The sequence below is a fragment of the Dasypus novemcinctus genome, chromosome 7 (genome assembly GCF_030445035.2).
Source record: "Dasypus novemcinctus isolate mDasNov1 chromosome 7, mDasNov1.1.hap2, whole genome shotgun sequence".
NCBI classification, from domain to species: domain Eukaryota; kingdom Metazoa; phylum Chordata; class Mammalia; order Cingulata; family Dasypodidae; genus Dasypus; species Dasypus novemcinctus.
In genome coordinates this window covers 5,369,038-5,393,175 of record NC_080679.1, presented here as the reverse complement: position 1 = coordinate 5,393,175, position 24,138 = coordinate 5,369,038, and the positions used below count along the sequence as shown (strand labels likewise).

The 24,138-nt window shown below is 48.8% G+C and overlaps 1 protein-coding gene across 1 annotated transcript; it reads left to right on the top strand.

Annotated features, from left to right (window-relative positions):
• Positions 1–1,450: 1,450 nt before the first annotated feature.
• Positions 1,451–23,749, top strand: ASB1 (ankyrin repeat and SOCS box containing 1). Its single transcript, XM_004465288.5, has 5 exons — positions 1,451–1,692; positions 4,584–4,725; positions 6,725–7,027; positions 17,630–18,015; positions 19,258–23,749. The coding sequence occupies exons 1-5, from the start codon at positions 1,638–1,640 to the stop codon at positions 19,383–19,385; spliced, it is 1,014 nt and encodes a 337-aa protein (XP_004465345.1). The 5' UTR covers positions 1,451–1,637; the 3' UTR covers positions 19,386–23,749.
• Positions 23,750–24,138: the final 389 nt, after the last annotated feature.

Here is a 24,138-nt window from a genome sequence, read left to right as displayed (position 1 = left end):
CTATCTTCCAACAGCCCTGCAAGGTAGGTACCATCAGCTCCATTTTGTAGGCAAGGAAACTGAGGCTGGACTGTAACAGGGCCTCCTCCGTTTTCGAGGGCAGATCTTTGGGGATGCCAGCAGGGCACAGCCCCAAACGAGCTGCTTTGTCCCAGGGCCTTGCCTGGTAGACCTGTAGAATAGCCGTGCCTCCTTGGAGACCAGGGTAGAGGGCCTGAGGGTGAAGGAGGTGCCCCCAGAGAGGGGAGAGGCCGAGGGAGATACCCCACACCCAGATCCGCAGGGCAGGGCCTGGAGAGCCGGCAGCTTCCAGTCCCTGGGCAGGAGCTGACCCGCTGCCCGATTCCCGAGGTGGCCCTTGGGATGGAGCTGCCAGCCATGCCCAGCACCCAGGCCGGGGCAGGGGTCCCACCGGCAGGGGCTGTGGGCGCAGGTCCCTGGCTGCCCCCAATACCTGCGGTCCTTTTCCAGAGTGGGCAGTGAGGAGGGGATGGGACGGGGCTGTTTCCTTAAGATTCCTGGCCCCTTCCCAGAACCACCGAACCAGAAAGCCTAGGACTGGACATTTTTGCCGTAAAATGATGCTTATGAGCACCACTGACAGGGCAGCTCTCACGCTTCTGATTATTTCCCTATGATAATGCTTAAAAGAAGAATTTCTCATCAAGGAGGGTGAACATAGCTTTAGGTGGATTGCCAAATGATGCCCGGGCAGGACGGGGCTGGATCCGACGAGCGCTCGGTGGGGGCACTGGGCGTTTTGTTTTGGGGACACAGTGGGTGGGCTGCTGTGGGGGAGGGGGGGCTGCCACATGGCAACCCGAGGCAGCCGATTCTGTGGGTGCGAGGTAGTGATGGAGTGGGAGGATGCGAGGGTGCCTCTGGGGCCCGGCGGGGGCACACACGGCCTCCACTCCTCCCGAGCGTCCCCGGGGTCCGCGCCAGGGCGGGTGCTGGTGGCCCCCCACCTGCCACGGCTGGGACGGCATCCTCGGGCCCTGCGCATTGCAGACAATTCCCGAATCCAGCACTCGCTGAGCATCTTCTCGTGGGCGGGGGGGGGGGGGGGGGTCTTCTGGAGGAAGTGGGACCCCAGGCTTGAGCTCAGAGACGGGTTGCGCGCGGTGTGCCCCGCCCCCAACGGCCCTCAGTCACACTCTCCGGGACTGCTCTCGGTCTGGGGCTGAGCGCGGGGTACACGCCCCGACTGGGCCATCCCTGTCCAGGGCTGGGCTTCTTCAACGAGCGCCGTGCCCAGGGAGCCCCGCCAGCCCGGTCCGGCAGGACTCGAACCCGCGCCAGCCCCGCGCCGGCCCCGCCCACACAGCTGAGGCAAGAAGCCACGCCCCCTCCATGGGGGCGGGGAACGGCCCGGCCAATCAGAGTGCTCAGGATCATGCAAATTAGCCCTTCGCCCCAGGACATCCACGCGCCGACGAACTGCTTTCCCAGCGCCCTCTGCGCCTTCGCGGGTAGCGGAGTCTGGTGTCTAGGCTCCGGCGTCCTGCGCTAGGCACCGGAAGTTTGTGCGGACGGCCCGGAAGTGGTCGCTGGACGCGCTCCTTCCGCTCGGCGGGGCGGGCTCGGGCCGGGGGCCTCGGGCGTACGGCTGCGGACGGGTGGAGGCCGGAGCGCCCATGGCGGAGGGTGGCCGCCCCGAAGCGCGCCCCGGGGACGGGCCGGGGCCCGCAGGTAACGTGCGCATGGGGACGGCGGGGGGCTGCGTCCTCGTCCCCTCCGGCCAGGCCCACGGCGGGGCCAGGGGATCCGGTCAGCGCGGCTTGCCGTGCGGAGCGGCCCGACCGAGGTCGTGTCCGCAGCCCACTGCCTCGCGCTGGACCTCCTCTCCTGTGGAACTTGCGTGGTGACTCCCAGCCCTTTAGTCTTCACGGATTTGGTATGGCCGCAACTGTAAAAATAGGACGTGGGCCATCCGCCAGCTTTGAGCGCTCGGGTCAGGAAAGCCCCCAGAGGTCAGATCCCTGGGAGGCAGGTGTCTTTTCCCCACGCCGCCACCCACGGCATGCTCGGCTTGGTAAAGCGGACCCCTCCTCCCACCCCATCGCCCACTCCACCCCTACAGGCTAGGGACAGCGATAACGCCATCGCCTTCCCCTGCCAGCTCGCCAGTGACACAGCATGTGCAGAGACCCTTGGCCCTAGAAGGGCTAGAAGGGCTCACGCCCACCCCCAAAAGAGCTATGTGACTTTGGGTCTTCACCTTCACCTTCCTACTGTGTAAATAAAAGTCAGTTTACAGAAGTGAGTAGTTTATACCCAAGATTTTGAGTAGCTGTGAAGCCGGCAGGGAGGCCAGCCTGAGTGCAGGAGGGCATCAAGTGAGGGTTCTGAAAATAAAAAAAGAGGCCAGGAGAAAACTATTGCAGAATCTTCCCTGGCTCTTTGCCAGTGGCCAGGAGACTTTCTCTTCTTGCCTGCTTTCTGAGCTTCTCTGTACCAAATGCCTTCATGTACACTGGACTTTACATGCTCATCTGTGCCTTTGGAGAGGTGGTGTCTTTGGAACCAGTGGAAGTGGCCATTTTCATCCCTCCTGGCCTCCCTTCCATCTCTCCCTGTTAGGGGCTGGGGTACCGCTTTGAACAGAACAGGTCAGACAAAGCCTCTTGTGTCCTGGGGTTTGGTGGTTGGTTAACTTTGATCCAGGGAATATTAGAGTTTTAGATGTCATCTCATGTGAGAATGGGAGATGGATGGAATGAGAGGTGTTCAGCTGAAAAAAGAGGAGGATTGACAGCTACTTTCCAATGTAGCTGGTAGGCTGTCCCGTGGAAGAAACAGGGCTCCTTTTTATATTCACGTGAGTACTGTTTTGTTATTTAGTGCTGCAGGCTTGCAGGTGTAGGGGCAACCAATTTCCCATTAAAGCATAAGTACTGTCCTGGAGTTGTCATTAGTGAAGCTGGTCAGAAAAAAACACAAAATGCAGTTTTCGAATCTGAAGCTGGGGAAGAGAAGACTGCTTTGAAGTTGGCCAGGGAATGGATTGGAAGGAAGCCAGCAAAGGGAGTCCCAAGGAGAACTTAGCAGAAGTCCTGTGGCTCTCCTCTAGAGTCGCCCTAGGTGTTAGTTACGGTGGAGGATGATGACTGAAAGATATTCCCAGCCTTGATGCCCGCCTGTTGCTCTGCTGCAGGTCTGGTGGGATCAGTGGAAGGGACCCATGTGTTTGTGAACCTGTTACCTTCATGTCTTCCCTCTGCTAATTGGCTGTCACATCCTGAGGACAAGGAGACTTACTCATCGCCCCACTGTACCTACTGCCAAACCTTATATACAGTAGGTACTTAAGGCAGATTTGGTTTAAATATGAAAATAACTCTGGCATCTGGAAAGGGTCCCCGTGGAGTGGCATGCTTTGTAACTGTGTGCTGGGTCACACACTAGTGCAGCATGGCAGGCGGGGATTTGAATCTGGCACTTTGGGGTTGTGCTCTTTGCTTATGCATTTATCCATGTAATTATTGTGACAAAACTTCTGATTTATCTGGCATTTATTTTGAGCTATAGTGTCAAAAGTTCAATTATTTCCAATTAGGAATCTAATTGTATAAATACTGTTTGTTGTATACTCATTCCCATCCTCATTGATGTCCATTTATCACATGTTATTTATACTAAGGTCTTTTTTGGGCAGTTGATTGTTTGGTTTATTTATCTTATTCTGATGAGAGAGAAGTTTTCTTTTAGTAGGGTACGGCTCTTCTCTTTACTCTTACTGAAAAAGCACAAAGCTATTCTCTCTTATTTGTTTCCAAATTGACATAGAATGTTTTTGTCATATCTGAAGTAAAAATCCCAATGAGATTTGTTAAATCCCTTCATTTATTTGGCAAAGTAAAATTTTTTCCTAATATTGAATCTTCCTGTTCAGATACATGGCATTTTTTTTCTATTTGTTTTAGTCTTTATTTTTCACTTTTCTAGTCTCCATTATGTAGGATTGACTTTATATACCTGTATTTAAGAAATTTTCCTTTTTATTGACGCGTAACATGTTCAGTAAAGTGCACGCATCAGAATCTTGCAGCCTGATGAGTTGTTGCTTGTGTGGACACCCTGTGGCCAGGCCTCAGGTGGGCAAGGGAGAGATCTGTCCAGGTTGCCGGGAGCAGGCTTTGTGAGGCTATTGGTTTCTGCCACTTGCCTGTTCAGTAATGTAAGTACTGATACGATTTTCCCAATATTAAGACATTCTTACCTTCTTGGGATAAGTTAGAGTAACTATGTGATGGATATCTTTGATATGTATTTTTATTTCAGTTTGCTAATATTTTATTTGAGCTCTTTGTTCTGTAGTCTTAAGGATTGGTTCATTATCTCTACCTCCAACTTTTTAAGAACTTATTCCTTTCAGGTTTGGTGTCAGGAAGTGCTAGCTTCCTGAGGGTAGTTTTCTTCCTTTTCTGTGTGCTGGGAGTTTCTGAGGCACGGGGATGATTTGTTTCTTGGGTTTGAAGGACCCACGTGGCAGGGAGAGGAAGGGCTGACGCAGACAGCGTCCCTGGGGTCGGCGTGGCAGGGTTTCCCCAGGCTGACAGGAGCCCCTCTCTTCAGTGCAGGTCCTAATCTGAAGGAGTGGCTGAGGGAGCAGTTCTGTGACCACCCGCTCGAGCACTGTGAGGACACAAGGCTCCACGATGCAGCCTATGTGGGCGACCTCCAGACCCTCAGGAACCTGTTGCAAGAGGAGAGCTACCGGAGGTGAGCGTCGCTCCTGGCCAGCCCGGCTCTGGGCCATGAATCTGCGTGAAGTTGTGGCTTTATGCGTCCTCTCTTGTCTGGGCCTCCAGACCCCTCAGGGAGGCAGGACTGTCCTTGGTTTGCAGATGAACATCCTGATGCAGGAGGGATGCGTTCATGTTTTAGAGGACAGGGAGGAAAACGGCGACTGAGGAAGCATGGTCGGTAGGAGATGGCTGGACCGGGTGGGCAGGGAGCCTCAAGTTCAAGCCTGGCTTTGTCCTTGGCCTCCTTTGTTCTCTGGGAGCTTCCGGCCCTCTCCGGCATCGGCTTCCTGGGTGTTACTCTTGAAGGCAGCACTTTTACCCTCTTAGATTGTGGCTCTACCTGCCGAAACCTGTTGTGGCTCCGTATCCCTGGCTGTTCTTCCAGATTCGCCTTCCTTAATTACATTTTATCTGGTTACCAGCCCCGGGGGTCCTGCCTTCCTGCAGAGTCCCATCCTGGGCTGATGGGAGCCCCCTTCCCCTGCAGGCAGGCCCAGTGCCCTTTGCTCACCGGTCCCTTAGGTGCTTGGCTATCTGTCCCCGGGGATATGCTCGGTGCTCCCTGGGGGTTCCCTTTGTTGCCAGGTCCTGCTGGTACTGCCGAGCCGGCTCCAGCCCTTCCCTCAGCAGCGCAGTCTGCTGTTCTCTCCCCCGTCGGGTCTCCTGGGAGCAGCAGTCCTCCTGCTCCCTGGGGTGTGGACTGGTGGCCTCGTGTGGCTGGTGGTGGACTCCCAATTAGATTTGAAACTCAGCTGCAACCCGAAATGCCTCGATTTTCTTTCTGAGTTTCTGCCTCTCCTTCGGACTCAGGTGGCAATGTATCGGCAGAGGAGATGCCTACATATAGATGCCAAAATGAATTCTCTAATGCCACCGCTTTTCTTTGGCTAGTTTCTGAGATAAGGATCTCTAATAAGACAGGGGATGTTTCTTTTATTCCTTTTAGTGTCTTAGCTTTATTTAATCAGAACGGGATATCGGTATTTTTTCTTAAAAAGCCTTAAATACCCAGAAGGGGTTGGTTGGAGTACGTTGTGATATTTAACGTGAATGACTCAAGGCAGGGAAAGCCTGAAATAAACTGGCAGATCGGACCATAGAATAAAGCAGAGTTCAGTGAGCTCTTAGACCAGGCGGTTTCATGCCGCTTCACAGGTCCTTTTCCCCTTTCTTCTTAACGGTTAAGCTCAGTGAGTCTACCCATTTCTTGATACTCTTTTTCTCTTGCTGTTTATTTCCTTGGTGCTGGAACCTTGGATAGTCCCTTGGCCTTCGTGGCCGGTGGCAGCCACTGCACAGCTGGGGGAGGCGTCCCCAGGGTCTCTCTGAGGAGCTGCTGCTGGGGTGTCACTTCTGGATGCCTGCCTCGCTGCCCTGAATTCCTGAGCTCTTAGTTCTAAGCTATGATGGAAGTTTGATGAGAGGAACCCTGGGCCTCAGTGGGTAATGTGGGGTTGGGGCCTGGGACCGTGGCACCCCTTGGCTGTCACTTGTGATATGTCGGAGTTAGGGTACCTAGTGGTCATCTGCACACATCAGCACACATCCAGTGGTGTGCTGAGGCCCAGAGCGGGGCCCAACTTCAGGCCTTTCCAGGAGCTTGCTGGCCAGAAGTGGCCCCTGGGCCTGCCCCCTACTTCCCCGTCCAGTGCAGGCCCACCGCCCGGCGCTGCTTCCCCAGCACAGGCCCTTCCTCTGCCAGGTAGGAGCTTTGGAGGCCGGTTAGCAGACCCGGGTTCTGGTCTTAGCTCTCGTGTTAGTCGGGTGCCCGAGCTGTAGGATACGGGAAAGTGTTGCGTGAAGCAGGGCCCCAGGGCACTCCTCACCCAGAGGGTGGCGGGCTGGCGGAGGGTGGCGGAGGGTGGTGGCGGGTGGCGGCAGGCTGGCGGCGCTCCTGCCTTGCCTGTCTCGCCCCCTCCGAGAGGTGCCTGGGCTCACCTGCACCGCTCGGCTCCCCTGCGTTCTGTCCGCAGCCGCATCAATGAGAAGTCTGTCTGGTGCTGTGGCTGGCTCCCCTGCACGCCCTTGCGAATCGCGGCCACCGCAGGCCACGGGAACTGCGTGGACTTCCTCATCCGGAAGGGGGCCGAGGTGGACCTGGTGGACGTGAAGGGACAGACCGCCCTGTACGTGGCTGTGGTGAATGGGCACCTGGAGAGCGCCCAGATCCTCCTCGAAGCCGGCGCAGACCCCAATGGGAGCCGGCACCACCGCAGCACCCCTGTGTACCACGCCTCGCGTGTGGGCAGGGCCGACATCCTGCAGGCGCTCATCAGGTCAGTGCCCTCCTGGCAACCCCTGCCCGCGCACAGACCCCACGGCGCCTTCCTGCTCCTGGCTGCCTGTGGGCTCGCTTCTCTCTCTTCAAGATTAGACTGGTTAGAGGGTTTGTCTGAGTTGTCAGTCCTTGCCAAGAGCAACTGCCTCATTTTACCAGAGTTTTATTATTTTTCTGTGTACGGATTCATTTATATCTATTTTTATCTTTATTTCTTCCCATTTTCCTTCATTTTACATTGTTATTCCTTCTCTAATTTTTTGAACTGAATGCTGAATTCATTTTTTTCTTGGTTAAACTTTCAAGGTCATTAATTTACTTTTGAGTCTAGCTTTGGCCGTATATGAGCTTCTTCCTTTTTTTAAAAAAAATAGCTGTCATTGATTCCATTTTGTTCTTTTAGTTATGGAGGAAAAAGTTTTAATAAGAACTTCCATAAATTTCTAATTTTATTGTATCTGCTCAGAGAATATGGACAATATAGTTTCCCCTTTGAGGATTCTTTTTGTATCTTTGTTTTTAAATGTCAAAAGGCCTTGTTGTGGCTGTTGGAAGCAAGATGCGTGACCATGGGTGTTTTGTTTGCAGAGTATAATACATTAGGCTCAATTACGTTATTCAGACTCGCTCTTTTAAAAACATTTGCCCATTTGATATGCCCAAAATGTAGAGAAGTATTTTTGTCTCTTGTCTCTGCTGTGATTTTGTCAGTTTTCCCTTGTATTTCTGGGATTCTCTGTCACTTGAGCTCATGAAGGCTCTTGCTTATGGTTTATGCCCATTAGCAAAACAGAAGGATGCTTTTGTTTCCTTTAGGGCTAGTTTACGTAGCGCTGTATAATATTCAGTTAATCTTTGTGGGTCAGCTAGTTTTGGGGTGGTCACCTTATTATTAACAGCGACTCATCTCACACTACAATTCACATTGTGGCGAGTGCTGGTGTTAGGCCTATGGCTGCCATTTTTCTGTTTCTTACAGTTTATTATTTCCTTTATTTTATACTTTTTATTCTCTGATCTGTGTCTTCTTTGCTTTTTCTCTTTTATTATTTTAGAAAGTTTACAGACTTAAGTATACTCATGGTTACCTTTAATTTTTTTTTTTAGTTTGAACTGGATTGGTTTTTCGTTTTTCATATCTGCCAAAGATGTTTTTTTTCTCTCCCATGCCCTGGAGGCCAGACCATCCTGTGGTGGATGGACGCAGCTGGGGCGCTTCTGTTGAGCAGGGCTGATCCCGCACAGAACCTGGTTTTCAAAATAGGGACCGAGGTTGTGTTTATTCTGCCAGAAGGTTTTATACGCTAAATGGGTATGGAATTGGCTGTAGGGAAGATAGCCAGAGATGGATTTTGGCAGTGGAGGGTGGGATGAGGCTTTCTGCCTGCTTCTTTTTTAGGGTTTCTAGGCTGATAATCTAAGCCTCCTCAGTCGCATATTTTAGCATCTTGGAGAATGTGAGTCATCAATTTGGAAATGTTTTTGAGTAGAATGAGTCACTGAATTCAGTCTGGTTCCAGAAAGCCCTTGGGGCGTTTCAGTCAATTCAAGATGTACAACTGCCCTGAATACCGGCAGGCTCGATTCTCAGCGTCTCAGACGCTCCTGTGCGAGCCTCCCAAGAACATACATCGTTCTACTGGAAGGTTTTCTCTAGTTTGGTTTTCTAGATTATTGATTTTTGGAGAAGTCAATGAGAGTGATACAGTTAAGTTACTGAACAGCTAATAATACCATCTAAACCTCCTTCCTACCTTGTCGATGCCATTTTCTTTCATAGACAGGGCTTGCCTTTGTCCCTGTGGTAATTTGCTTTCACTCTCCAAGTAATCTCAATTTTGTTACTTGTAAATTCCCTTGATATATATTGCTGATCCTAAAAAAAAAAGCGACGAGTGGTATTTCTGTACGTGCAAAAGTTACATTGATTTATTGAGTTGTCCCTAGTGGTTCCTTGCCAGCAATAGTAAAAGCAGTATGGGAATTTTGGAAAATATTCAGGATTAAAATTAGCTGGATCTCATCCAGTATATTTTTATGAGTGGATGAAGGGCTGTCTTTCCCACAACTCAGCTAATACCAGATTGTCATTCTGCCCAAAATTACAAACATTTTGGAAGATGTATGCCTAAGAATAAAGAGGAAAAATAAATCACTTGTTTTAAACCTAGTTCTCCTTTTCTTAATTGGTTCAGTGTGTGAAAGGAATTATCAGCTTCTGCTTAATTTCCTTATGTGTTTTAGAGTGTTTCTCTTGTCAGTTCTCGAATGTCTTGGAAAACGGTGAGGTTTCCCCTTCTAGTGTCTGATGATGCCACGTGGTGTCAGGCGGAAGCTCGCGTCCTGTGAGTGTGGGGCTGTGGCCTGCCCTGTTCTTGTCCTCGGGCCTGTGCTGCCTGAGGCAGCAGGCGAAGGTCCTGGGGAAGCTCCTTTGGGCCCTCAGGGCGGTGCAGAGTGATGGGGAAGAGGGCGGTGGGATGTGATGGTGGCTGTGACTGCTGGCGGCCATTCTCATCACGGAGCACAGTGAGAACGGTGCTGTTTCACCTGCCTGGGCGCATGGTGGCTTGTTGTCTGTGCTTCCTACAAGTTTCCGCTCCTGTTTCAGGTGAAATACTTAGGTGCTGGAAAAACTCACAAGACTGGGCCAGTGGAAGTGCAAGGAAACAGGGCCGGCTGCTCGGCCTCGCCTTCCCCACATAGGGCTCTCTGGAGACCATGGTGCAAGGTCAGCTCCCACCACTTTCTGGCCTATGTTTAGTTTAGACCAGGGGTTCTTAACCTGTTTGTTCCTGGGACCCTTACCAAGTCCACACTATACCGTCTTATTTAATAGTCTGTCACACCTGCACCAACACGTCCCCACAAGAATCCTGTTGCTTTGCATTTCAGTTCAAGCTCATAGACCCCTGGCTAAGAACCCCTGCTTTAGAGCATTTTCACTTGCGTCATCAGGACATTGTTTATTGGGTTGGGGGATGCACCCAAAGAAATGGGTTGTGGGTGGGAGTAGGTGTGGGGAGAGGTGTGCTCTGTTGCCGTGGTGCTTGGTAAGTCACCTTGTTCTCTGGGCCTCAGCTCACTGGCTTCTGAGGTGAGGAGGGCGGCTGGCACACTTCCTCGGGCTGTTTAGCTCAGAACTGGGGTGGGGAGGTGGGAGGTGGGTGCCCTAGAACTCCCAGCCCACAGCTCACACCTGCTTCCTGAGCAAAGGCTCCTAGTACAGAAAGTGTAAACACAGGCCAGCGAGCCACGTGTGCTTACTAACTGTATTCAGCTGCAATGGAAATCCTGGAAAAGGGCCTGCCCTTTATCTTTCTATGGGCAAACTTTGTCCTCTGGAAGACAGCCATATTAAAAAAGCAGTAAAGAGCCAGTTTTCACAAACAAGTTTTCTCCCCCTTGGTGTAGGTATGCTGTCATTAGCCTGTCTAAAATATGTTCAGAACATTTCTTGTAAACAAAAATGAAAAGTGTAATTGTTCCAGCAAATTATTTTACCTGGTGCTTATTCCGGGCACTTGGGGACAGGTTACAATTCTTTGTTGCCTTTGGTGTAGAGATGGCTGTTTTCAGTGCCTGGAGGTGCACGATACAGGAAGGAGAAGAGAGGACTGTAGCCAGCACAGAGTTTATACTCCAGGGGAAGGAAGCAAGATGAGCACTGGGGCACAAACTGGGTCAGGGGAAGAATGAGTCACAGCTGCGTACGAGTGGTCAGGTAGCACTGTCATGAGGAGGGCACTGGCTGTTCAACATTTGATTTTCCTGAAATTGGCCATGTGTTGGTGACCTTACTGCCAGATCATTTAAGAAACCCAATTTACAGGAAAAGAAAAGGCTGAATGGTAGCGATACAGGTATTTTTTTATTTTTATTTTTAATGTAATGCTCTTTTTTGTTTTAAATTAATTTTTAAAAAAATTTTGGAACATTCTCTGACCTACTGTGATGTGGCAAGTAGAGTACAAATAACTTCTGAACCCTGTGAGAGTAGGCTGCAGACGTGCTGCGTCATCATCTCCAATACGTCAGTATGTATTTCTGTACACACGGCTGCCCTCCCAGCTCTCCTAGATAACCACAATGCAACTTTCAAACCAGGAAGCTCATATCGGGCATGCCAGCCTGGTGCTCAGACCCCACTCACATTCCCCAAGTTGTGCCAACACATTTCATTTGGTTGTCATATCTCTTTAGTCACCTCCAGTCCAAAATAGTTCCTTATTCTTTTCATTGAAATTTCATGGTTTGGCACTTTTGAAGATTAATACAGGCCAGTATTTAAATTTTTAAAAAATATAGGCCAATTTCTAAGAAAACTGTTCTTTGGTTTGGGGGTGTCTGATATTTTCTCAGATAGATTCATGTGATGCGTCTTTGTCTGGAATCTGATGGACGTGATGCTGTGCGCCTCTCACTGCACCCCAGCAGGGCGCACATGCTTTCACTTTGTCCTGTTTGCTTCGCTCTTTCAATTAAGATGGCATCTGCTAGACTTATCCACTGTAAAGTTCTTCTTTCTCCCTCTGTAATTAGTAAGTCTTTTGTGGAGAGCTACTTTGCATCCATGTAAATATCCCACTCCTCATCAGAGTTTTAATTTATTAATTTATATTAATGTGGATTTATGGTTTCCTATGTTTTCCAATGAATTATAATCCATTATTATCGTTATATATTTTGATGTTCAAATTGCGCCAGGTTTGGCCTCCTGGGAGCCCCTTCAGGTCAGCTTCTGTGTCCTTTGGACATGTCCCCATTATTCTTTGAGCACTTCCTACTGTCCCACATGAAAAGATATAATAGGCTCATCTTGTACTTTGCTTGCCCTCAGCCCTGGAATAGGACATTTCTCCAAAGAGTCCTGGCTGCCTCTAGTAGAGAACAGTATTTAGGAAGTAAGCACTGGGCACTAGCTGTTCCGAGGCCCTCTTAGTGGATAGGTCACATGTCCACATACACTTACAGCTGTATTTCTGTATTGATCAGTAGCGACAGTTACAGGTTCACATCGGTGCCTCCAGACTGTTCCGGCAGCCCAGGGTTCGCCTAAGTCTCCCCCTTTCCAAATTCATTACTCTCTGTCCAGAGTGAGACCCCTGGTTCTCCATGTCCTTCACGTGTGCACTTAGGTTTGTGGCCACGTGGAACCGTGCTCCTTGAGCTGCACCCCGCCCCACCTGGATGCCTCCTCACACCCTGCCAGGCGCCTGAGATTCTGCCCCTTGCTCGAGCCTGCTCACCCCTGCTTACGGTGGAAATGAACCCTGACGAGGCGTGTGCTCCTGGACTGGGGGTTTCTAAATGTCTGATGGATCGCCATGGATTTGAGCTCCCTGAGTGCAGAGACAGGGCGGCCCCTTGTGGGGCTTGGAAGCTGCGCCTAGAGAGTCGTTTTCATGTGGCTCTGGTGGAGAATGAGGCCTCTAAGTCAGGGGCTCCTGCACCTCCCAATGTGAGACTCGTTTCCTCACATCTGAGCTGCCACTTGGGGGCCCAGAAAGGATGCAGCCCTGCTGGACTGCTGTGAGGACTCACGCCAGGGGCTGCACGTGCTGCCCTGCTGCCAGCCGTCTCTGGGAGTCTGATGCTGGAGTGTTCACTGCTTAGCCAAAGAACCACCCTGTGCCATTGTTTATGGCACCATTGCATACACAGCTGCATTCGTTTTATTTTGTTCTCAAGTTTTAGGGATTGCTTTTTTTTTTAAAGATTTATTTTTTATTTACCCCCCTTCCCCCACCCTATTGTCTGCTCTCTGTGTCCATTTGCTATGTCTGCTTGTCTTCTTGTCCGTGGCACCTGGAATCTGTGTCTCTTTTTGTTATGTCGCCTCTCCATGTGTGCAGCGCCGTTCCTGGGCAGGTTGTACTTTTTTTTTCCCCCCGATGGGTGGCTCTCCTTATGGGGCGCACTCCTTGTGCGTGGGGTTCCCCTATGTGGGGGACACCTTACGTGCATCAGCACTGCGCGTGGGCTAGCTCATCACATGGGTCAGTAGGCCCTGGGTTTGAACCTTGGACCTCCCATGTGGTAGGTGGACGCCCTATCCATTGGGCCAAATCTGCTTCCGGGATTGCTTTTTTAATTTAATTTTGTTTTACAAAATATTTACATCATTCCAAAGTTAAATGTATGGAACAAGGTATATTAAAAGAAGTCTAGCTTCTATCCTTACCCCTTCATCCTATTCTGTCCCTCCCTTATAGATCACCATTGAAGGTTTTTAGTTTATCTGTGCATTGTTGGGGAAAAAAAGCAAATATGTGCCTGTGTGTGCGTGTAAATGTACAAATGTATTGCAACCTCCTCGCCTAAGATAAAGTGGTACAGTGCTTTTCTCGCTTATTAATATGTTCTCACGTTCATTGCAGTGCGTCTGTGCAGCTCTAACCACGCTCTGCACTGCTGTCTTAGCTACACAGAACACCGTGTTGGACGGGCAGTGGTTTAGTCAGCGGTCCCCCATTGATGGGCACGTGGGTTGTTTCCAGTCTTCAGGTGTTGCGGATAGTGGTGTAACAACCATAGCCTCTGCATGCCTCTCCTTATTTTTGAACTGTGTTTTGTGACTAGATTTAAAGTGTGATTGATGGGTCAAAGGGTAAATGCATATGTAGTTTTGCTAGTTACTGCCAAATTTCCCTCTATAGATTTGCTTCTTTTCGTGCTGCTCCAGTAATGAATGAAACTTCCTGTTTCCTTAAAGCCTTGCCAATAAACTTTTGAAGGTTTTTCCAATCTAATAGGCAAGAAGTGGTATCTTTGTGTAGTTGTAATTTGCGTTTCAGTTGTAATGAGTGAGGCCAAGTATTTTTTCATTTTGTTAAGAGCGATTTGCAACTATCCGTATCTAGCTTATATTTCTATAGGGTTGTTGATCTTTTCCTTTTAGAAGCTTTTTATATATTAAGGATATTAACTCTGTAACATTTCCCCTGATTTTTATGTTATTCTTTACCTTTTTTATACCTTTTTTTTTCTGTGCAGAAGTCACTTTAATTTTCATGTTAAAAACGTTTCCTTTGTGTGTCTGGATTTACAATAGAAACCTTTTACCTAGAGGATTTTCTTTTAGTTCTTTATGGTTTCATATTTTGTAGTTCAAGTTTTGATCCATTTGAAATTTATCTTGGTGTATGATGTGATGAATGGGTTTAACGTTTAGCTTTTTCCCTATAGATATCCACTTATGCCCCAAAACACTTAATAAAAAGTTCATTTTTTTTCCCCTACTGATTTGAGATACCATCTTTAACATACACTAAATTTCTCTATGCAATGTGGTCCATTTCTAGATCTTCTGTAACCTTCTCTTGGTCTCTCAGTTTGCACTGCTTTATGATATGGGCCTATAAATAGTGTGTTTTCTTTATGGTAGGGTCAGCTTCCCTCTCCCACTTAATAATATCTTTGTTGTCTTTATTTGCTTGAGCTTCCAGATGAACTTCATAATCAGCTAACTAGCTCCAGGAATGCCATTTTTATTCACTTATGTTTATAATCAACTTCTTTTGTAGGAAGAATGTTTTTTTCTTTTATAAAACAAATTTAGAAAAAATTGGCATCTTAATAATATTGAGTCTTCCTGTCCAAGGATATGTCTTTCCATCTGCTCAGTCTAACTTTTGTGCCTTTCCATGGTATTTTATAATTTTCTGCATTCAAGTTTTGGACATTTCTTGTTAAGTTTGTTCCTGTATGTCATTTATTTGTTTATTTTGCTATCATAAATGGGGTCATTTCTTTTATTTTTGAACTTGTTTTCATTTATATATGTGAAGGTGGTTTTTTTAAAAGGAAGCATTTAAAAAAATTGTAAAATATATATAACAAAATTGTCCACTTTAACTTTTTTTTTTTTTTTTGAGATACCGGGAACCAGGGATTGAACCCTGGACCTTGTATATGGGAAGCTGGCGCTCAGCCACTGAGCCACGTTGGCTTCCCTGAGTTGGTTTTGTTGTTTGTTTTACTTGTTTTGTTTTGTTTTTAGGAGGCACTGGGAACTTAAACCCGGGACCTCCCGAATATGAGAGGTAGAAGTGTAATTGCTTGAGCCACATCCATTCCCACTTTAACTATTTCCCATCCCTCATGGCTCCCTCGTCTCTTTTGCTTGTTGTTTTTGCTCCTAGTTTTTTTTTTTTTTCCACTTTACGAGGCACCAGGGACTGAACCTGGGCCCTCCCATGTGGGAGGTGGGTGCTCAACTGCTTGAGCCACTTCTGCTCCCTGCTTGTTTTTTTTTTTTGCTTGTCTGCTCATTGTTTGTCTTGCTTATTTTTATTTCTTTGCTTTGCTCATCTGCTTGTTTTTTCTCGTCTGCTTGTTGTTTTTGCTTGATGTCTGCTATCGCCTGCTCATTGTTTTCTTTAGTAGACACTGGGAACTGAACCTGGGACTTCCCATGTGTGAGGCCGGCACTCAACTGCTTGAGCCACATCCACTCCCCCCATACTTTAACCATTTTTAAGTGCACAATTCAGTGGCATTAATTACATTCACAGTGTTCGTTAACTATCACTACTCTCTATTTCCAAAATTTTATCACCTCACACAAGAACATTGTTTCTTATCCTTATACTTCTCTCCCCCTGGTCCCTGGTAACCTCTGATCTTTCTGTCGCTGTGAATTTGTCTGTTCTAGATATTTGATGTAAAAGTGGTCATAGAATATTTGTCCTTTTGTGCCTGGCTCATTCCCTTGTGTGGATTTACTTCATTTTGTCTATCAGTTCTTCTGTTGATGGGCGCTTGGATTGTCTCCTCCTTTTGACTTTGTGCATAATGCTGCTAGGAACGTTGGCGTACAAGGGTCTGTCTGAGCCCCTGTTTTTAATCTTTTGAGTGTATATCTGAGTGGGATTGCTGGGTCATTTAACTTTCTGAGGACACCTGGTTTCCACGGTGGCCGCACTGCTTTACCACCAGCAGTGCACATGTGTTCCAGTTTCTTCTCATCCTCGCTAGTACTTATTATTGTGTGTTTTTTTAAATTATTATTATAGCCATTCTAGTAGGTTTGAGGTGGTATCTCATTTGCTTGTCTACTGCTTTTTATTTGCTGATTTTATAACCTGTTACTTTAATATTTTCTCTCATTGTTGGTTTTTTCATTAATTAGAGTTTTCAGACATATAGTCGTATCTTCTGAAAATAGAGAAAGTTTTACCTCTTCCTTTCCAATTCTTATTCATCTAATTCCCCCGCCCCCCCCCCATCTAATTGCACTGGATAATAATTTACTAGTAGGCCAGAAAGTGGAAATCTGTGTCTTGCTCCTGGCTTTAGCAGAAAAGCCTCTAAGGTTCCCCATTAAGTAAGATTTGACTCTGGGTGACGAAATATATTTATTATGTTAAGGAAGTACCCATTGCTTTTCTGTTTTATGGTGTTGCATAGGTATTGAATTGTCAAATGCCTCTGTTTATCTATACAGATTATTTTCTCCTTAGTTCTAATTAATATTTTAAATTATGTTAATAGCATATCTAATACTGGAACTGCCTTGTAGGCTTGCAGTAAACCTCATGTGGTCATGGTGTCTATTGTTACCTTAATGTGCTTTTGGATTCTTTTTGCTAATATTTTATTGAAGGTTTAGAATTTATATTTGTAAGTAAAATTGGTTGATAGCTTTCCTTCTAATGCGGTCTATGTCAGTTTTTTTGATTATTGTTGTACTAATTTCATATGACAAATTTGGAAGTTTTCTTTTTCCTTGCTCTGAAATATTTTAATAGCTTTGGGATCAGAATTTTAATTTGTCAGACTCCAATTTTTAAAAATATATATTTTTAATTTTTTAAAAAAGATACTTAGATTACACAAAATGTTACACTCAAAAATATAAGGGACTCCCATATGCGCTATTCCCCCCACCTCCCACCTTTCCCCACGTTAACAGCTTCTTTCATTAGTGTGGTACATTCATTGCAATTGATGAACCCGTTTTGGAGCATTGCCACTAAGCATGGATTATAGTTTACATTGTAGTTTACACTCTCTCCCACCCAATTCTGTAGGTTATGGCAGGATATATAATGGCCTGTATCTGTTGTTGCAAATATCATTTAGGACAGTTCCAAGCCTCAAAAATGCCCCCAAATTATACCTCTTTTGACCTCTCCTCAGCACCTCCAGTGGCCACTGTTTCCACATCAATGATATAATTTCTTCCATTGCTAGAATCACAGTAAGTCAATAGTAGAATACCAGTAAGTCTACTCTGGTCCATATTTTATTCCCCAATCCTGAAGATTCAGGAATGGTGCTGCCCATTCCACCTCTAATTGAGAGGGGGCCTCAATTCCATATAGCTGATGGATGGGACTCTCCTGCTTGCAGTTGTAGACTCTAAGTTCTTTGGTGTGGTGGTTGTCCATCCTCACCTCCTTGTTGTCCTGGGTGGTAGACTCCAATGTTTTAACTGCCACCTTATCTTTCTGGAAATCCTGATGCTGTTTCTGATCTATCAAGTCTCTAGTGGCTCCCACTGCTTCCTGGTGGAAGGTCCGTCTTCTTAGGTGGCTGTGGGCATCTTGGCTGCCTGTGGTTCATCACTACAAGGTCTCACTTTCCCTGTGTCCCACAGGTATGGGGCTGATGTCGATGTCAACCACCACCTGACTGCTGAAATCCGGCCCCCTTTCTCCCGGCGGCTCACCTCCTTGGTGGTCTGCCCCTTGTACATCAGCGCAGCCTACCACAACCTGCAGTGCTTCAAGCTGCTTCTCCAGGCGGGGGCCAACCCTGACTTCAACTGCAATGGCCCCGTCAACACGCAGGGCTTCTCTCGGGGCTCGCCGGGGTGCGTCATGGATGCCGTCCTGCGCCATGGCTGCGAGGCGGCCTTCGTGAGCCTGCTGGTCGATTTTGGGGCTGACCTGAACCTGGTGAAGTGGGAGTCCTTGGGCCCAGAGTCGAGAGGCAGGAGGAAGGTGGACCCCGAGGCACTGCAGATTTTTAAGGAGGCCAGAAGTAAGTGGCCCAAGTTTATATCTGACTTGCTGTCTGTTCCTGTCAATCGAATGCACCAAGATGTAGCATTATTTTAAAAGACTCCACCTAAGCACTGGGCCACAATCTTGGGTTAGGACTAGAAATTTTCCAGAATGGCTTTCCAGATTGGTCTTCTCTTCTTCAATTCCTAGACATCAGGCACTGATTCGAGGCAATCTATACAAACATGTGTTCTCAGAGTTCCTGGAATTATATTCTCCTTACCCTTTTGTTCTGTTTTGTGACCCCAAATTCTTAGAGAAAATCACTTCCCTTGTACATGGTTTTTAAGTGATGTCTTACACCAGCCACCCTCCAGGGTCCCTTACCTCCCCTTCCTCAGCTCCACTCAAATACTGTTATTTTGGGTTGTGTGATAAATCTAGTTTTATTAGGATAAAGTCTGTATTTTGTTTGTTTATGAAGAAAGATTTTGCTAACTAATTAATTGAGAGCAAGAGGGTTGGGATTTGCTCTGAAGCTTGGTCCTGTTTGGGGCTCGGGCCTTGACCTGGTGCACCCTGGTTCGGCTGCTGAGCAGCCCTGGAGGCCTCCGCCCTGTTCCTCCTGGGCCTGCAGGGGTCTGGGCTGGCGACCTCTGCCCTCACCCCTTACCCCTCCCGGGACTTCAAGTTAATGGAGTTCTAGTTATTGGATTTCCCTAAACCAGTCCGTTAAAACATGCTCTTGTTTAGCCTTCTCAAAAATAGCTGGCTGCTGGAAAATTGGAGCCATACAGGGAGAAGACGACGGCTTGTGTTCATGAGCTGCTCGCTCGCCATCCTCTTCACTAACGAGGCGGGGGCTTGGGGCGGGGGCTGACCCAGAGCAAACGCGGCAGCTCGTCCTCTTCCCTCCTGTGTGGCAGGCCTACCCTGGGCTCAGTGCAGAGGCTGACAGAGAGGGGTCAGGTCAGGGCCACTTGTTCCCACCTCCAGGGCCTCAGTGGTCAGCTTTTTTTTTTTTTTTGCCTGGAAATTAAGATGATCAGTGGAGAATGCTACCGTAGTGAGCAGGTGCCCAGGTTACTTAGGCAGACAGGAAGACTTCCCATCTGTCCACAGATGGGAGGAATGGTTAGTGAGACCTTCCTCGCCAGGTCCTGCTCCCTTCACTTGCAAGTCAGGCTGTCGGCAGTGAGCGGCAGTGGGGTCCTGTGGGTCAGTGCATTAGAACAGGAACTAACCTTCCTCGGCCTCTCCCCTTCCCCCACTGCTCTAGGTGTCCCCAGGGCCCTGCTGAGTCTGTGCCGTGTGGTCGTGAGAAGAGCTCTTGGCAAGCACCGGCTTCATCTAGTTCCCTCCTTGCCTCTGCCAGACCCGATCAAGAAGTTTCTGCTCTATGAGTAGGATGGAGCACAGCTGTTGGCAGCAGTGAGGAGGCTGACCGCAACGAGAACTGCCGCTGGTCCGCGCACCCTGGGAGCCACCTACTGGACGCCCAATAGGTCCCTCTTGGCTGTTGGGAAAGAAGACATGGCCTGTTCTCGTGGACTAAAATTCTGCCTCAGGTGTTTGGGCAGGGGACAGTTCCTGGGTCACTCTCAGCTGAGAGGCTTGGGCAAAACTTCATTTTGTTCTCCCTAAATCTGTTTTGGATTTTCACAGTTGTGTGTTAATGAGATGGGCTGTGAAATACGCGCAGGTGTGGCCGAGGTTGTGGAGTACTCTAGTAGGAAGGACGCCTAGCACTTTCCAAGACTGCTTCTACTTACAGGTCTCCTTCTAAATGTAATTGTTCCCTTAAAGCTTCATGAATATGCAGAGGAAACAGGAGTCCTGGTAAAAAGAAGTAGACACAAGAGATGCAGCTCATGAACTGCTAGTTTTTTGGCCCTGCTACTGAGGCTGTGTGACACATGGCATTTATCATGTGCCCACCCCTTCCTTGCCATTTCAGAATTCCCTCCCTGTGGTGAGTGTCACGGTACTCGACTTCCTTCAGGGATGGCTTCCTGGCCGCAGAGCTTGGCTGTGTGATTGCCAGGTGGTACCCGTGTGACGTTCTGTAGCGCTGCCCCGTCTGATGCCTACCTGTGCCTAGCAGTGCACTGCAGGTTTTGTGAGGCCTCGGCCTTTGCAAGTTAGGGGGCTTCCAGAAAGCGACTGAGTCTAGGAGGCCCGCCCTGAACTAGCCAGTAACTGACTGCCTCCAGTGGGACCAGGGCTGTTCCAACAGCACTCACTGCCAGCTCTAATGGGAGACAGCAGCCCAGGGCTTTCTACCCTGGAACACACCAGAACGTTCAGCCAGGGCCTGCGTGGTCCCAGGCATTCAGTCACTTGGTGCCCAGTGGACAGAACATCTGGGGTGACTTGCTCTTCACTTTTGGGGGCTTCAAGGACTTGGTTCCATTACCTTCTGCAGCTCCAGGGCAGAATTGTTACCCCCCACCTGCCTCATGTGCCACAGACGAGCTCCAGGCTGGGGCCCAGCTGTCCACGTGTGCACGTGTGAAGGGCTGCGGAGGAGGAGGCCGTGGGTGCTCAGAAAGGCCAGCGCAGGCCTCGGCAGCTGCCCCGGCAGGGCTGAGAAAGGGGCTGCAGGTGCAGCTGGTCAACTCGCCTTACTTTAAAGCCCTCCCCACTGAGCCCCCTCTTCCTGCTGCCCTGCGGGCTCAGGGCGTTCTAGGGGGCTGTTCTCTAGGGCAGCCTGGCCACTGAGTGCCCTCAGTTGGAGCCCATTAAGGACCAGCCTCCCCAGCCCTGCTGTGGTGGGATAAGCGGCTCTGTCCCTTCTCGGACCTTCCTGAAACATCCCCTGGGGCGAGACACTTGGGCAGAGGCAAGCCCAGGCCCGGTCCAGAGTGCCGTCCTGCTCCTGGCCCGGTGGAGCAAGACAGGACTTATTTCTGGGGACTGCACCATTCCATGGTCCTGTAGAAGAAATGGACTGAGTGGACCTTTCGTAGTTGGCCTCACCCAGGCCCCCAGTGAGGGAAGCGGTATGGCTAGGAGAGGGCAAGCCGGTCCTGGCGGCCCTCTCGTGGCCTTACCCTGGAGTGCTGGGTGTCAGCCTAGTCTGCAGGTGTCTAGCGCTTCTGTTTTTTCAGGGGACAGGTTTAGCTTCCTTTTTTGTTCAAGCCTTTGCTGATTTTTTGAGATCCCACCAGCCCTGAGGTGTTCAATCTTTTGTTTGAAACTTAATGGCTGCCAAACAGGAATCTGCAAATAGTGTAGATAGCAGATTAAGGCTCTTCATACTTTTTCAGCTCTGGCTTCCTAAGGTGGAGGATTAGATAGATTTCCAAGAGCCCGTCAGTGTCACCCTGGTTGGTGCCTTTTCATATTACTTCTGCTATTTATGTATTTATTTATTTATTTATATCTTGCTTTATTTAAAAAAGTATTTAAGGCAGTGATGCTTGTTTTTTGGTGTTTTGCTTTGATACTAAAGTTCAATCAAAATGCTTTTGTTAAAATAGGTAATTTTAAAAAGGAAGGACAATTAGTATTTTCCCAAAATTGAATGCATTTCTGTTATTGGGCTTAAGAGCCATTGTTTTAGGTTCCCCCCCTTCCATGAATTGATTCTTCAAAAAAAAAAAGGTTGATGGGTAAATAGATGGGAACATTTAGCAAACAAAGGGCTGAGCAGGGGGAACAAGATGCCTTACAGGGCGGTTCTGCCTTGGGCTCTGCTGCTGTTAACTGTGTGGCCGTGGGCAGGTCCCTCCACCTTGGAGATGCCACCTGTGCACGGGGATGGTGGTTGCTGCTGTGCCTTTCTCATGGGGCTGTTGCGAGGACACCCGGGGGCACGTTTGTGAGAGCACTTTATGTACTGTGAAACCCACTGGAAATGTCAACCGCTGCGGCTGTGACTTGTCCCTCTGCTCAGTGGAGGCATGTGTGAGGGATGGCAGTGCTGCGGAGATGGGCTTTGACCTTGTGCCCAGCAGGACAGCCAGGGCCCACCCAGAGGGCAACGTGGTAACCTACTCATAAAGGCAAACTTATTCCTTTTAAAGGGTTGTCTTTTACTCTGAGATTATGTTCTTCCTCCTTAAAAGTAAGGTAAAAAAATGTCTTTTTATGTAATGAGGATGATAGAAGGGGACAATATTTTTGTTTTTTAAAGTGTTCTTGGTTGGTAAAACAAAATGTAGGCTGTCCTTTGTTAAGTTTGCTGGTCTTTGAAATCCCAGAGGGCACCACGGTCTAGCAACATTGTATGTTGACGTTTTGGTGAGAAATCCTCCATGGACTGTTACACAGCCATTACCCTGGGGAAGAGGATCGCAGGGTTGCCCCTGCTCAGTGGGCCAAGAACAAGTTCTGCGGCCGCCGTGTGCAGTTTCAGCAAGCGCACCCTTGACTCCTGCAGGGACAGAGGGAATGTCCTGGCAGCGCTGGTCCTCGGGCCTCCTCTGGATCCATGAGAGGTGCGCACAGGAGGCTTATGTGGCCTTCTGTGTGAGGACAGTCCCTTGCCTTGGGCCCTGGGAGCCTGGGGCATGCCCCACTTGCTGGTGGCACTAGTGACGAGCCCCTGCTTCTGCCCCCTTGCCGGCCTGCGGGGCGCGCCGCCTGGCCCCTGGCCCAGGGTGGGTCTGGACTCCCCGGCAGCCTGCGTCTCACGCCTGAAGAGCCTCTTCGGCCACATGATCCCTCCCTCTGTCCCTCGTTCTTTCCACACCCTCCAAACCTGACCCCCTCAGAGGGGAATAAAGTACATGATAGGCTGCCATAAATGACTCGTGGGGCCCTGTCCAAGGAGCCTTCTCCATGGAGCGGGCAGCTTTTGAAGTGCACGTTGAGGTGCAGAATATACTTTACATTCCTGGCAGAGGAAAGGAGGGGACGAATAGGAGGCGCCAGAGGGGGCAACTTTCTGTTGCCTTAACGTGTAAGGGCTGGAAAGCCTGAGGAACCTTTCTTTTTTAAAGTTGTGATTTTAAGATCTCTTGAAGTAATGTGCAAATGTGTGTCGGTTCAGTTTGCGTGTGAATGTATGCGCACAGCTCTCCTGTGTGTGTGAAATCACAGGATGTTGCTGTAATTTAGCCCTGCCGTGTCAGCAGGACCCACGGCTCCTGCTTAGCGCTGGGTGCGTGGGGTGTGACCCACGGTGTGTCCTGTGTCCTGGAGACACCTGAAGAGAAGGCAGCCCCCCCGCGCCCCCCCCACCCCGCTTTGGAAGTGATCACGGGTTCACCTGTGGCGGCTGGGAGGCTGCGTGTTCCCTAGTGCTGGGTTAAGAGCCTTCCCAGTATGATGGGCACCTTTGGTATGCCACTGTAGTTTTAATAAATGCTTTATTCCCCTTTTATTTTCCCAAAATGCCTTATTTGTGTGGACTTTTTATCTGAGTGGTGGGTAGACATGTCAGTCATGGGAAATCTTGGTATGCACATTTCAGTAGAAATGACCAGCTCTCTGTAAAGTTCCAGATGACTGGGAGAAGGACTTGTCTGAAACAGGAGTCTTCCCACTACTCTGGACTAGAGGGAGGTACCCAGAATGTTCCACAGAGTTAAACTGCATGACGGGCCTGTCGTGCTTCGTGCAGTTTCTGGTTTGAAGACTTGGGCGAGTGAGGTGACACTGTCCCTGGTAATGCCCTGTGGGCTGGGAAGTGGTGGAGAACGTGGGCAGGGCAGCTGACTCTAGTGTTACACGGGACTTGTTTTGACAGCAGGGGGGTGGATGTGACGATTTGGGATGAACCCAGGAATGAATTAACTAAATAAAGACACTTTATTCATCTTTAAGTGACTCACCCGTTTTCTTTATCTGCTGTGGCAGATTATTTTTCTTAGTCCTTGCACCCTGAAACCCCTACACCTCTACTGATAAGGAGGCTTTATCATAAGCTGCCTCAATTTCAATCAACGTCAGAATCAGCTGCATTTGTGTGGCAGAGGTTTCCAGTTTTCCCTCACTCCATTTTCTCCATCTGTCAGAACAGAACCAGTCTTTAGCGTGAATAAAGACTACATTTCCCAGCTTCCTATACAGATAGATGAGGCCATGTGTTTGAGTCTTGACCAGTGGAATGTTGGGGGAAGTTGGGTGGACAGCTTCTAGTCAAGCACTGAAGGGGGGTGGTTTGCCCATCCTTTTTCTTGCCCCCCACTCCCCGCTGTTACCTAGAAAGCAG

What these genes read in the sequence shown, in the direction of transcription:
- ASB1 (XM_004465288.5), top strand. Translation starts at nt 1,638, where the DNA reads ATGGCGGAGGGTGGCCGCCCCGAAGCGCGCCCCGGGGACGGGCCGGGG. An exon ending in CAAGAGGAGAGCTACCGGAG is followed by an intron (nt 4,726 to 6,724) that starts GTGAGCGTCGCT and finishes TTCTGTCCGCAG; the next exon opens with CCGCATCAATGAGAAGTCTG. An exon ending in GATTTTTAAGGAGGCCAGAA is followed by an intron (nt 18,016 to 19,257) that starts GTAAGTGGCCCA and finishes CCACTGCTCTAG; the next exon opens with GTGTCCCCAGGGCCCTGCTG.